We start from the raw sequence: 13,739 nt of genomic DNA, 5'->3' as shown, positions 1-13,739 counted from the left end.
AGCTGCGGTAAATTTTTCGTAACCGGGCTAATTTGGCTAAATGTTGTATGTTCGGTGGCCAAGGACTGTATATCAGTTCCGTTCTGCCTTGAGTTGATGCATTCGTATCCTTACTCCAAATATTTCCTCCCTGAAAATGCCTTAGGAACAATCTTGTCCATATACCTCTTTTCTGAAATAGCGACACCTATAATCTCCTCATCCTTGATAATAGCAGAATCGTAGTAGTCATCCTGCGGTGCTAGCTGTTCACGTGTCAAGCCCCTTTCCTTCACATCCCGGATGCTCGAGGTTGGCCAAATCGTACAAATCACATAATAAGAGACAAATGATACTGTAAATGCTGTTAGCCATGCAATGTCCATAATGTGTGCCGCTGAACTGGAGACTTTGGCGCCAAGTTCACCACAGAATCCCGGAAAAGGAAGTGCAATTCCAATCAAATATGCTATCACAGCTTGGATATTTACTCCACCGTGGTACCAGTAGTTTTTGTTTGCTTTTGTGGGCACGAATAGGGAAGTGGTCGTGACATTGCCACGCGTTAGGCAAAAGTCTGTACATGTTAGGATGTCAAGCCATGTGCATATACTCTCTTAGGGATGACTTACAGTCGCAGACCATAATTGCAACCACACTTGCCTATTGAAATCTGTCAGTAATGGTATGAGTAGCTTCTTTTCTGGGTACGAACCATGAAGAGGCCATACCCCCCTAGGAAGGTCTGGAACTTTGTAGCTGATGTCATGATTTTCCAGGGACAAGCTGCCCATGCAAGAAACTGGACGATAAATTGCCCACGTCTGATGTTGAGAAATGAGGGAAATAACATTGCCGAGTCGGCACCGAAGGACATCATGTTTGCCGCGATGTTAGTTCCAAGGATTTGGACAAACCATGCAAAAGCGCAGAGGAAAATGGCAAATCTGGTCTTTGCAGACCAGTACTGGTCTAGAATCAGGTTCATCATGTCCCATTGATTCCTGAATAATAATTAGGGCAGGCCCGAAGAGATATGCGATGTAAGTTCATACCAGATATCAGTCCCATACTTTGCATTCACGGCACTGGTGGCAAGAATTCCCAGGCTAGCTGAGAGTGTGACTGTCAATGGATTAACAATCTAAAAGGTATCAGCAACAACCCTGGCTTTTACAAACATGGAAAAGCTCACGATCTGAGTCCAGATAGGTGCACCACGTGATTTAGCCCAGCGAGCATAATCCGGTTGGTTGGTGATCAAGGTTGCGGTGTTGCTGAGTCCCAATCAGTAAAGAAATGCCAGTTTGTGAAAACACTAGGGACATACCCCATGCCACTGTTGATTCCGGCAAGAACCAGCCAAGCCGTAGCACTCGAAGATCGCGAAGTAACGCTGTATAAGCCTCCGATTTGCCCATTCGTATTCACCATAGCCCAGATAAACAAACCAAACATGGATGGCAGTGAAATAACAGTTTTGAACCAGAAGAACTTGCGCAGCTGGTATGGTCGAAAATAGCAGAAGGGAAGGTGAACGAGCCAGCTGAGGAAAAAGGCGAGCATGAGAGAAGTCGTGATCTCTGCACTGGCCGGAAGTGCATTATGAATATCCGTAAAGTTGTGGCCAAAGATAGCTCTGAGCATATTGTGCATGTACTCGGCTCCATAGTACACTGTCGGGTGAGTTGATAAATTAGTATCACTGTTCAGCTGCATAGGAACATTGCTGGCTTGAACATACTTTGCACCGAATACCAAATCACGGCTAGAACTGCTCGAGCCCCGACGAAGTAGTAGCTACCCCACATACCGAAGACGCTGCGAGCGACACAAGGGAACCCGATGTGATAAACACTCGCGGCACGTGAGTTAAATGCCATGGCAATAGAGGAGATCATTTGCGACACAAAAATGACGATGATGGATTGCCACCAGTTAAGGCCGATACCAATCATAGTCTTCCTCGTTAGAAAAACCCATCGGTGAGTGATTGAGTAGCTTACCGATCCCAGTGTCCAATTAGTGAATGAGATTGACCAATAAAAGGTCACATAATTCCACCAGCGCCATGCTAGCCTTTATTTAGCTGGGCCAATGGACGTGCTATGGGTATTCTCACTTCTTTTTTCCGGTGGTGTGGGCAACAGATCTGGAAGACGCAGGTCAGTCGAGGATCAAGGTCAAGTCAAGCTCTAGTGTCAATCATTTACCTTCATTGACCCATCGGGTATATTCCAACGAGTCATCGACCACCTTAAGCCTCAAGCTCTCCTGTGCCCATTTCAAATATCCCGACATCTTGATGCACAACAGAATATTTGAAAAAGAAAAAGTCAAGATCGAAGGTATCGAAGGAAAAGAAGCAGGTTTGCCACAGAATGCACAGACCGCTTATCTCCGGATATTTGGGTCATTCAGGTAACAAAAGTAACAAAAGTAGCCCCCATAAGTGATAAGCCTGATACAGTAAGTTACAGGTCCAATCCAATCATGAGTCTCCATTTGTTGGGGAAGGTTTTCACTTATGGAAAAGGCACACCCAATCAGCCGAAGGACGCTATTCTTATTGAGTGCATCCCCGACTTGTTGACTCCACTCGGATTTCCTAGTCAGATAGCTTATCAATATTCATCAGCCAATCTTTGATGGCTTATTTGATTAGAGTAAAAGCCACATTCTCTTCTTTTCGCTTTGTGTCCCTCTTAAAAATGTTTATTTCAGTCGAAACGCCGAGATTTCCCCGTAAGCTCCCGCTGATTTAGTAAGAATAACGCTTATCACATTAAACCTATGTCATGCCAGACATGCCTATCTACTCCGTAGATACCTTTAACCCCCCCTGAATTCACAATTCAATACACCGCTCATTTCGCATGATTTCGAGCTGGAAGTTCCAGCCTCATTGATCCCAGCGAGCCGAAACTGTCTTGGTGGAGGTAAAAAAGGGCCAGTATGTTTTCCCTGGGCAGTGTCTGTCTCCCATAAATGAACCCTTGTTGCTAGTTCGCACAGCAGTACCGTAAGGGGCTGCACCAAATTAGTAACGTACTCTGCAATAAGATGCTTCAATCACATACCGATCAATGGAATGTTGATGCCAATCTGGCCCACATTGACCTGGCGCTGAAATGTCTTCGCGTGCTTTCCGCTTGTAGTGAATATTGAGCAGCCATTGCCGTCTATAATCGTTAGTTCCACATAGACATAAGCATGATTACCCCGCAGGACCTCACATTTATTTTGGTTGATCAGTTCGATCGCTTCATCCATCGTATCTACTTGCATACATATGAGAACTGGACCAAATATCTCTGTTTGGTAACATTCCATATACGTCTCCACGCCAGATAAAATCGTCGGCCCGAGGAAATTGCCGTTGGGATATCTCGGGACGGTCACATCTCTTCCATCACATAGTAGAACCGCCCCCTCTGCAGTGGAACGGTCGATGAGACCGGTTATTTTTGACTTCGCCTCTTTATCTATTAGAGGTCCAATCTTGGTTCCCTCGTCACTGCCATTGCCCACGGTCATCGATCTGGCAACGTCGACAAGTTTCGGTATCCACCGTGCGGTATTTCCCACAAATATGGCGACGCTGAGAGACATGCATCTCTGGCCTGCAGCTCCGAATGCGCTGCCCGCAATAGCGAACAGAGTAGGCATCATTTCAGCGTCTTCTAAAATGACACCGTGGTTTTTGCCGCCGCATTCTGCCTGGACCCGCTTTCCGGCTTTGCGGGCAAGGTCGTGAACTTGTTTGGCAGCCGACTCAGATCCCACAAAGCTAATCGCCCTCACTAATGGTTGCAGGATAAGCATCTGTGATACCGAGTGACCTCCATGCACAATGTTGAAAACACCGGGTGGAAATTCGGCCTTGAGAACAGCTTCGGCGATAAGACATGGCACTGAGACGGCTCTTTCAGATGGCTTGAGAACAACCGTGTTCCCGGTAATGAGCGCATAGGGAATGGACCACAGAGGTGTCATGAAGGGAAAGCTAAATGGAGTGATGGTGGTGCAGACACCCTTGATATTCTCAGTAAATCTCATCTTCCAGAAGTGGGCGTATCCTTTAACCTACCACTGGCTCATAGAATGTCTGTAGCATAGTAGGGTCGTTTCCGAGAAACATGCCCGCCATCTCAGGGCCAATAGAACATGCGGCGTGAATACAATCCAGCCCTCGGTGGAATTCCGACTCGGCATCTTCTATTGTCTTGCCTACTTCGCGGCACAGACTCGATACCTGGACTTTATCAGTTTAACTTTCATGGAATCGCTTGCCCAGGCGATCTTACAATAAGTGAGGATACATCCCGCAGAGCATCAATGAGTCTCAATAGGTACTCCCGACGAGCCTGGAACCCTATACCCTCCCAATCCTCTTGCGCATCATTTGCAGCATTTACTGCATTCTGGACTTCTTGATGGGTGCAACAAGGAACCCTGGAAAGCAGATCTTGGGTAGCCTTTGCCAGATGTCAGCCAGGAATAAAAAGATCTAGAACTCCCTCTCCATTGTACTTTGCGATTTCCTTACTGGATCAAGAATGCTGGTCCATTCCTTAGATCTGGACATCACCATCTTATTATTGATGAAGAGTTGGGCCACCGCAGGGCGCGGCTGCGATGCAGTCGAACTTGGACTTTCATCATAAGTCTGGGCTGAGACAAAATCTAGAAAAGCGTTGGAGCTTGTACCAAGTTCGGCAAGCTCCGACAAGCCAGCCAACATCATCGATTGGTCCTCTTCTGGGAATGTGGAGTCGTTCTTAAGAATGAGTCAGCTGAGACCCCTGACGAAGTGCCATTACAATTTTCTTCTAGTCTTATTTTGTGGACAAACGTACCTCGATCAAATATGTGGGGAAATTGTCAAATGATGGGAGCATAGTGTCTTCAGTAGCGAAAGCAGGAGTTCGTGGGGTCCGTGCAAATGGTGTGAAACGGCCCCCTCGTCGGGCTGTCACAGCTTTTGGCATGGTTGCAGTTCTTTTATTCGATTGGATCAATCAGGGGCAAGTGCAAGGGGAGAGATAAGCTATCTTGAGAGGCGAAAGGGTGGATGTTCCGAGATTCGGGGAAATCGGAACACTGACCCCTCAACTGTGGGGGAGCACGCTAAGCAATTGTGTTATATTTGGCATATGGCCACGTGATAGGCTCTCATCCATGCTCCATGTAGGATGACTAGTGATCACTTTTAAATGTCCAACTTGAAAAGAATCCACAATTTTGTAACGAGAACTGGCATTGGACATGTTCTTGTTGATTGTGTTTGGTCTCACAGAGTACTTACAGGTACATTTTAAATAGCGTCATCTACATCGCCCACTATTCTTCCATCTCTCAAAGCAGATAATCAGTTAATGATGAAAGTGAGTAGATATTTGAATCCATGATATCATTATTCTAGCGCAGGAAGAGGCCCATCGAGGTCGCCTTGTGACGATCTTGGTAGTGCCTTCATGCGTGAGAAAGATGTTACTCGGGATTACTACGACACCCAAGTGCCGGACGACATGGGTGGTCACATGGGTGGCAGTGTTCACCGCTAGACCACCAGATGTTGCTTGTTAGTACTTTCAATGTTTCCCTATAAGTCGGTTATCACCAGCCAGTAACTTTCTCCCTCTACTATGAATCTTTTTGGGATGTTCTCGACAACCTTTCATGATACTTCTTACTCATTAGAAACTATAATTGACTCTCAATAATTTCTATATTGACTGATAGTACTAATGTCGATATATGCTTTGCATATCCTAGTCGAATTAACCATCAAACATTCGTGACTCAAAACTGCCACTGCTCTAACCAGTTCGACATCAATGATGCAGAGATGGGTTGAATGGAGTTCATGGTCTTGCTGGCTTCCTTCGTCTTCTGAACATCCAAAGCAACAGACAACGAAGCTTGGCTTTCATCGGCCAAACCACGGTAGAAAATGAGCAGCTTGAGGGCTGGTTTTTCGGCAACCTCAACACTAGATGGATTCTGAATATTCCCGAGCTCTGCTACCCAAGATGCAAAGTCGACTGCTTCAACTTTGTACTTTTGTTGAATGGCCGGAATAAGCGATGACCAAGGAACTGTTCTGTGGTTCGTGAGATGGAAGACTGCGTGAGGGAACTCGGATCGATCATCATGACGGGTTTGGACGATGTCTGTGATAATCGATGCAAGAGTGTCCTGGTCTGGTTAGCGACATTAAAGATGGTAGAAGCTCACGTTAAAAGACTTACGACTGGAACCCAATCCACGGGTACGGACCCGAGACCGCTAGGAATTTTTCCCATTGCCTTCGACGTGGCAATAATTGTTGGAAGCCATTCATGTGGGTTCCACTGCCCCTTCACAGTAGTTGGTCCTGCGATCTGTCCAACCCGGTAGACCGAGGTGGGAACACGAGACCGGCGAGATGCCTCCAGGCAAATTCTCTCTGCAACATGCTTGGATTCTCCATATCCTTGGGTAAGAACAACGGCACAGTCCTCCATGGGGATTTCAGGTACTAAGGGTCCCATCTCTGGCTTCCAGGAACCGACTGTGCTGACAGAGGATACAAAGTGGATATGGGCGTTGTACTTGCTCTTCACACTGAAGTCAACGAAATTGCGTACTCCCTTGATGTGAGTCTCCTCGAACGACTCCACTGAGTGGTTGAAGTCAACCTTCCAAGCATTGTGAATGATGGTATCAGCAGATTCCAGGAGCTCTCCATACTTGTCTGTGCTCAGGCCAAAGTGAGCATCTCCAAATGATGCCTGCAAAAATTCAACCTTGGAAGCCCACTCACTGGCGTCCACAAAAAGCCCCTTTTCTTCAAAGCCGGACTTTTGTCTTTTTCCGGCATCCGACCGGTTCAGGCAGTACACTTTTGAAACTGACGGATTCTTGATCAGATTGTGCAATAGGTACGTGCCCAGGGAGCCAGTAGATCCAGTCAAAATCACCGTGGACGGGGTCGCTGATTGAGTCAGATTCCCAACTCTGGTTTCAGGGAGACCACTGGTGTACTTCTCCACCATTCTTTGGATTTTCTGGTCACGAGGTACAGCCTCCTGTGATTTACCCTCCACGATATTGGAGATCGCCTCTGCGAGAAGCTCCACAGTTGGGTTGGAGTAGATAGTTTGTGGGCTGATAGCTCCTGGCTTCAATTTTTCCTGCAGATGCTGAACGCCTCGCTGCAACATCTTGGCCGCCTGCATGGTCATCAGAGAATCAAATCCAAGACTGTAGATATCCTGGCTGGTGGGGATCTCCGATTTCTCCAATACCCGTGAAATAATTACACGAGTGTATTTCAGAATACTGGCCCGATCGAGGCTCTCGGGGACATAGCTATCAAGATCTTCTTCAAGTCCAGCCTTGTATATCTCATTGATTTCATTCGCAAATTCTTGGAGAACGGATCGTCGCTTGACGCTACCCTTCGGTGTTCTCTCGAAGGTTTTTCCCTTGGGGGCAATGCCAATCAGGTTCTTCATTACTCGACCATGGGCAGCAATGGTTTGGTTCGCTACTTGAACAGTAGGCCAGATCTCTTGGATAAAAGTCTTGGTGTTCATCTCTGGAATCCCAGGATATGGCTCTACCAGCAAGCTAGCTTGGAATCGAGATTGACCAATAACAATCGCTTTGGCAATCAGTGCATGTCCCTCGATGATTGTTTCCATGGTGGTCGGGTTGAACTTCTCTCCGTTACTTAGAACAATAACGTCGTCAATGCGACCATTAAATTTCCAGAGACAGGGCTTGGTGGGGTGCTGCGTATAGACATCCTTGGTTCGGTAAACGTCGATGTCTGGGAAGGTATGGAAGATGCCTTGGAGAGCCCGGGATTTGGGATTGCGCAAGACGACAAGCTCATAGAGGCCTTCATCCACTTTTTGCATATCGATGCCATAACTCTTGTTCCACTCAAAGTAGCTCCAGTCAGCTCCGTCTTGAGGTACCATCGAGGGGAGCCAGCCAATCTCGCTGGTTCCAATAATAGGGACCAACTGGGTGTACTGACGTAGTCGGTCACCAGTTTCGGGGCTGAGAGGGGCCCCTCCAAACAAAACAGACTTGAGGTTCTTGAGACATTCTAGCGCTTTCTCAGAGTGGCTCATATCCTCTAGGACTGATGGTGGGAACACGCCAGCTGTTGGACGAGTCATCTGCAGCATTTCGGTGAGGTATTCCACCGAGATGGGCTTATCGGGTCCAAATAAGGCAGGAACCTCATGGAAAATTGAGATCCCAAAGGAAATCATCCCCATCAAGTGGAAAAATGGTGTTGTTGCTAAGGCGAGATCTTGTCGACCCAGGCGAATAATGAGGGTCGGCTGACGACCCTCCGGCCAGTCAAGGTTGCCGGCGTTGTCAAATGCACTCCAAAACCCATTGCTCAAGGGCACCGGTTTTGGCATACCTGAAAAATTAGAAGACTTAATCATCGAAACATCTAAAGGTGCTAACAAACTGACCAGTGGTTCCCGAACTATGAATGATGCACATTGTGATATCTTCGACTTCCTCGAAAGACTTGTCATATCGGTAGGGATTCAAACCACTCTGGTCGGCCAGCATCAGTTTCACTGATGGAACTTGGAAAATTTCGAGATCAGGACAGAGTTTCTTTAACTCCAAGACCCGAGTCACTCTTTCCTCCGAAAAGAAGAACTTTGTGCACTTTGTTTCCTTCAACAGGTGGATATGGGCTTCATCGGCGTTCCTGGTCGAAGGATAGAAGGCCTAGTCATGTCAACGGAGATGCCACTTCTACCAGCGATCGCAAGTGGCCATACCTGATGTCCAGTCTTCTGACAAGCGAGAAGAAATATACAATACCGCACATCGTTGCTTCCCATGTACGCCAGAGTCTCTCGGGGAGAGTCTGTTCCAATATTATTTTCGATCCACCAACATAGAAAGTTTACTGCTTGGGACAACCCCTTCATCGTCAAACTTTGGAAGCCATCGGAAAGTTCCGACCCTTGTGGGATGACAGCAAACAGTCTCTCGGGATCGAGCTCAGCGGCCCTATCCACAACAGTGGCCATTGATCTCCTTTGCAATGCCATTGTAGTGTTGAGTATACAGTTGCACTAGATAAAGAGTGAAAACTTCTGTCTGTGTCTCCGGGTCAGTAGATCCTCGGGGTCATGTTGCCTTTATAGTTGTATAGTTGTACTTGGTCTACATCCATAGATACTGTATCTGGGTATAACTTATGCCGATCCTCCGATCTACATGACCAGAGACCAGATTTAGGGTTATTCAATCCTACTTAGGCATTATTGAGTCCTATCATTATGGATAAATCGACATAAATTCTGCACTGACCTGTTATCTTGGTCTTTCCATGGTGACGAGTATCAAATTGTCTCCACCTTATTATCCACTCATCGGTGAACATAATTCCTATGCTTAAAATGGTTGTCATAAGTATTCAATGTTCCCCATAATTTCGGAACATTACCCGATCTTCTCCAAATAATATGAGGGATAAAATCTCACCTACACATAACTTTCATATGTAATGGGTGCCCTTCAGAGATCAAGGCAGCCCAAAGTCTATTGACATGCCAATGGATATACCTAGTGCATGGATGCATCTGAGTCCTGACTCTATGTAATGTAGAGAATTATTACAGGATTTTTGGTATTCTTTTGTCATATGTGGCCCATGAATTTCCCCTGTCTTAACTGTTTCTAATTAAACCTTGAAACAAGAGGTTTCCATGGTTCCGCTTCCATCCATGGGAGGGCCTACCGTCCACATCTTGTGCCTCCCGTGCGGCCTTTCCCGGTGGCTATTTCTACTCCCGCTAACTCCCAAAATCTGCGAATCATTCCCCTTCTAACGGATATATTGGAACGGTGGCATGAATGCAGATCTTATCCTTAATCGATAGGTTCGTACTGATCGAAGTTGGCCGGCACTCGGCAACTTGTCTTTAGCCGCTGAGATCCGGGACACGTCAGACAAATTATTCCATGTAGTCACTCCTTGGATCTGTGTTTATCGCTTTGAAAAGCTTCTATCGACGCCACTTACGATATCGCAGTAAATATTAATGCTCGGGTTATACTTGCAAAATTACTCATAAGTATGCTGGCTTAAGTACCCACCACTTCGGGTAGGTTTATGACTTGAGTGACTTCCAAGTACCATTGACAACTGTGGGAGAAAAGGGGCGCTCAATATGTCTGCCTCTTTAACTGTCAACTGTCAACTGTCAACTGGCTTAGACAACCTCAAATGCTTCTGCATGCTTGACGCTGTAATAGTTAGCCGATCGGCTAAGTAAGTAAGTTAGCGATAACAGCTTAGTCATAACGGGAAACTGCTCGTATCTACAACTCCATCCCAAGGTCTCTCACAGTGTAACTTCTGCTCTAGGCAATACTAAAACTTCAGGGGGCAATTTAGGGCTGTCTCTGACTGACTCACCCCTTCATTCCTACTAGATACCCCAATGCAGCTTACCTGGTACCTGGCGGCCGTGGCTGCCGCCACAGTCGCCCAAGCTTCTCCGCACCCCCCACACTGGCAACAACCACTACAGGAGACATCCTTCTCGCCCGCACAGTTGGCTAGCCTTGGACATGAGTTATCAAACGCGGAGGGTGTTATCAGCAACTCCCCTCTTCTCTCGTTCCACCGAGATATTATTGAAATTGAGTCCATCTCCGGAAATGAGCATGAGATCGGCCTCTTCGTTGCCGAGTTCCTCGAGTCCAAGAACTTCACTGTCGTGAAGCAAGAGGTCGCTCCCATGAAGAAAAAGCAGGCCGACGATGATAACTCCACTCCTAAACAACGCTATAATCTTTACGCCTACCCGTCCTCCCATTCAGAGCCGCCCTCCATACTCCTCACCAGCCACATCGATACCGTCCCGCCCTTCATTCCGTACTCTGTCAGCGAACCTAAGGCGCAATACACCGCATTTGAATCCGATGATATCATTATTGCTGGCCGCGGTAGCGTTGACGCAAAGGCTAGCGTTGCAGCCCAGATCTTCGCTGTCCTTGAAACTTTGAAGGAGAAGCCCGACGCTAAACTTGGTTTCCTCTTCGTGGTCGGCGAGGAAACCGGCGGAGACGGCATGCAGGCTTTCTCCAAGTCCGATTTGAACAAAAACAGCGTCTACCACACTGTCATCTTCGGTGAGCCCACCGAGGGTGCCCTCGTCTCTGGCCACAAGGGTATGATGGGCTTCGAGGTCCTCGCCCACGGCAAGGCTGCCCACTCCGGCTATCCTTGGCTGGGTGAGAGCGCTGTCTCGGCTATCATCCCGGCGCTCGCTCGCGTCGACAAACTCGGCGATATCCCGGCCAGCGAGGGTGGGCTTCCCTCGTCCCCGAAGTACGGTCGCACTACATTGAATATTGGTACCGTGCAAGCGGGCGTTGCGACTAATGTTGTTCCGGCTGAGGCTCGGGCGGATGTTGCGGTGCGTCTTGCGGCCGGGACACCGGAAGAAGCGCGTGAGATTATTCGTCGTGCTGTTGCGGATGCTACGCGGGATGTCGGTGCTGAGGTTGTTGTTGACTTCAGCTCGCACGTGGAATTTTACCCGCCTCAGGATGCTGATACCGATGTTCCTGGTTTCAAAATTATCCCTGTGAACTACGGTACTGATCTGCCCAATTTGAAGGTCAAGGAGGGTGTGAAGCGTTATTTGTATGGTCCGGGAAGCATTTTCGTTGCACATGGTGATAAGGAGGCTCTTACTGTGCGCGATATGAAGGATGCGGTTACTGGATATAAAAAGTTGATCAATGCTGCCCTAGAGCGGGAGTAAAGAGCAATGTCTTCTATCAAGAAGAACGTTTTGGACAATCTAAAACGTCTAAATTGCATTGTGCATATTTGGTGTACCTGCATGGATATAGCAGATCATAGCCGCTCAGTTATTTTTAGGAAACATTTCAATATAAGTATGAAGTGAGAGACAAGCAAGATAATGAACCTCAAACAGCTACTTCCATATTGTGGATCATTCAAACGTTGCTACGTTGCTAGTACATCTAACTTGCGCCGTTACCGAGGATGAAAACGCATTGCAAGAAAGAGAGCAACTGCATTAAAGGGGTGGGCACCTTCCTCGATATACTTATACCAGCGTGTGCAGATAATCGTCTCTCTTTCCTAGGCTTCGTCTTCGTAAGCAAGACGTAGTTGCATTGTGGGTATAGAATCACCTAAACAAGAGAGAGATCGTAGAAGAAATAAAAGGTTATTTAGATAGTTAAATAAATTGAAACATTCATGGATCTAATTACAAGGGGCCCGCGGGGATGTAGCTCAGGATGACTAAAAGGCGCTTGTGGGTCTGGGATACGATCGGTATTTACATATACTGTCCGCAAATACCTAGTTCAAGATCTGGATATAAGTATAAAAAGTGAGATATATAAGGTTCTAACAGCTACTTCTATCCGATGATCCAGCATGAGTATCATAATTTGGAGGCGCCGTAGGAACTTCCTCATACCGTGGCGGACGTCTTTCCAGTGTCACTGGCTCTGTATCTTTGCCATTGCACTCGGAAATAAGCAACGGAAATGATGCATTCAAAGCAACACGTATAGGCTTACGATCCACGAGAATCATTGTACCGCGTTGAAAGGTGTCTTCTCCCGTTAACAAGTCCAGCTTTAGCCGGTGTTCAACCGTCATAACCAGCCGTTCCCTTGAAGTGGAAACATAATATTCCCGGAGCTCTCGAGGCAATGAAACAGGGTCCAGGCGTTCTGGATTGAAAGCATAGCAAGACAAGTCGGTCCGCTTTGCAGGATTGACACTCTTCGGGATCGAGAATCCGAATACAACATCCACAGAACCGCTTCTCTGAGCATCATCTAGTTGTGCTCCAGCTGGATCCTCAATAATGCTCCAGTTGGTCTTTTGTCTTCCATTGCAAATTTCACGCACAGATACACGTTCAGCTTCCGCTTCGTTTTCTTCTGTGTTGTATCTGTCGCATTTGTTATATATTTTCGTCACTTCTTCTACGCGGCACCGGATCCCTCGGATTGCGAAGCATTTGAGCTCCGATGCACGTTCCCCAGGAGTGGTTGGGTTCCGGAGCTTGATGTTCATGGCGAATGAGAGATTTGGAAAGCTCGTTTTGAGGTGTTGAGAGAGAGTAATTTGGGTGACCATCTTGGAGTTCGGGTAGGAGCGTGCATATTCGATAGTTGGCTCGTCTGTGATCACTTGACGGGACAAATGAATGGGATGTCTTGTGGTGGCAATCGTCTCATCTTCTCTAGTCACAGATGCGACGATGTCGTAGGCAATCTCCCCTAATTCTGTGCTCACAGAGCCTGCTATATCGACTGGTATGGGGATTGTAAATGGGATTTGAATAATTTGGCCACCCCTAGATGAACTATTGAGTTGGCATTTTGGGAGAGGAAGAATAGGTTGAGTAACCTCTTCAAATGCGGAACAGGTTCTGTTGATCTCTCCCAGTTCTGTCTTTGTAACGCGACGGCGCATGCACTCCAAGAGTCCTTGTCTCTGGCATGTGGGGGCTGGGCTTGCATGAGATTTGATGGTCCGAACGAGTCGGGTGCTGAGTTTCGTAGAGGCAGTGATATTAATGTTGTAATGAGGTTTGAAACCAATAATTCCAAATATTGGTGGACAGTAGCTGTCACCTTGTAAGTTGAAGTATATGTTGTGCGATCTCGGGGAAACAACGTGTAGTGAAGAGTCCATGGTTATATAGGTGCTCGTTCTT

General features: G+C 47.1%; 5 protein-coding genes across 5 annotated transcripts; 1 reads left to right on the top strand and 4 right to left on the bottom strand.

Annotated features, from left to right (window-relative positions):
- Nucleotides 1-110: 110 nt before the first annotated feature.
- Nucleotides 111-1,937, bottom strand: N7520_007289 (uncharacterized protein; the record flags this gene model as incomplete). Its single annotated transcript, XM_057141223.1, has 7 exons — nt 111-556; nt 612-642; nt 695-983; nt 1,035-1,123; nt 1,175-1,256; nt 1,310-1,655; nt 1,724-1,937. 7 exons carry the CDS (start codon nt 1,935-1,937, stop codon nt 111-113), a joined length of 1,497 nt encoding a protein of 498 aa, XP_056995229.1.
- Nucleotides 1,938-2,881: 944 nt separating this feature from the next.
- On the bottom strand, nt 2,882-4,970 carry N7520_007288 (methylmalonate-semialdehyde dehydrogenase; the record flags this gene model as incomplete). The annotated part of the gene is made up of 7 exons (XM_057141222.1): nt 2,882-3,009; nt 3,060-3,161; nt 3,216-4,014; nt 4,070-4,234; nt 4,287-4,457; nt 4,529-4,759; nt 4,839-4,970. The coding sequence occupies 7 exons, from the start codon at nt 4,968-4,970 to the stop codon at nt 2,882-2,884; spliced, it is 1,728 nt and encodes a 575-aa protein (XP_056995228.1).
- Nucleotides 4,971-5,784: 814 nt separating this feature from the next.
- On the bottom strand, nt 5,785-9,062 carry N7520_007287 (uncharacterized protein; the record flags this gene model as incomplete). The annotated part of the gene is made up of 4 exons (XM_057141221.1): nt 5,785-6,180; nt 6,234-8,410; nt 8,466-8,733; nt 8,787-9,062. The coding sequence occupies 4 exons, from the start codon at nt 9,060-9,062 to the stop codon at nt 5,785-5,787; spliced, it is 3,117 nt and encodes a 1,038-aa protein (XP_056995227.1).
- A 1,398-nt stretch (nt 9,063-10,460) lies between these two features.
- On the top strand, nt 10,461-11,792 carry N7520_007286 (M20 family metallopeptidase; the record flags this gene model as incomplete). Its single annotated transcript, XM_057141220.1, has 1 exon — nt 10,461-11,792. One exon carries the CDS (start codon nt 10,461-10,463, stop codon nt 11,790-11,792), a length of 1,332 nt encoding a protein of 443 aa, XP_056995226.1.
- Nucleotides 11,793-12,412: 620 nt separating this feature from the next.
- On the bottom strand, nt 12,413-13,495 carry N7520_007285 (uncharacterized protein; the record flags this gene model as incomplete). The annotated part of the gene is made up of 1 exon (XM_057141219.1): nt 12,413-13,495. One exon carries the CDS (start codon nt 13,493-13,495, stop codon nt 12,413-12,415), a length of 1,083 nt encoding a protein of 360 aa, XP_056995225.1.
- Between the last annotated feature and the right edge of the window lie 244 nt (nt 13,496-13,739).

The sequence above is a fragment of the Penicillium odoratum genome (genome assembly GCF_028828045.1).
Source record: "Penicillium odoratum strain IBT 22623 chromosome Unknown utg000005l_segment0_segment0, whole genome shotgun sequence".
NCBI lineage: Eukaryota > Fungi > Ascomycota > Eurotiomycetes > Eurotiales > Aspergillaceae > Penicillium > Penicillium odoratum.
This window is presented reverse-complemented; position numbering and strand designations above follow the sequence as displayed.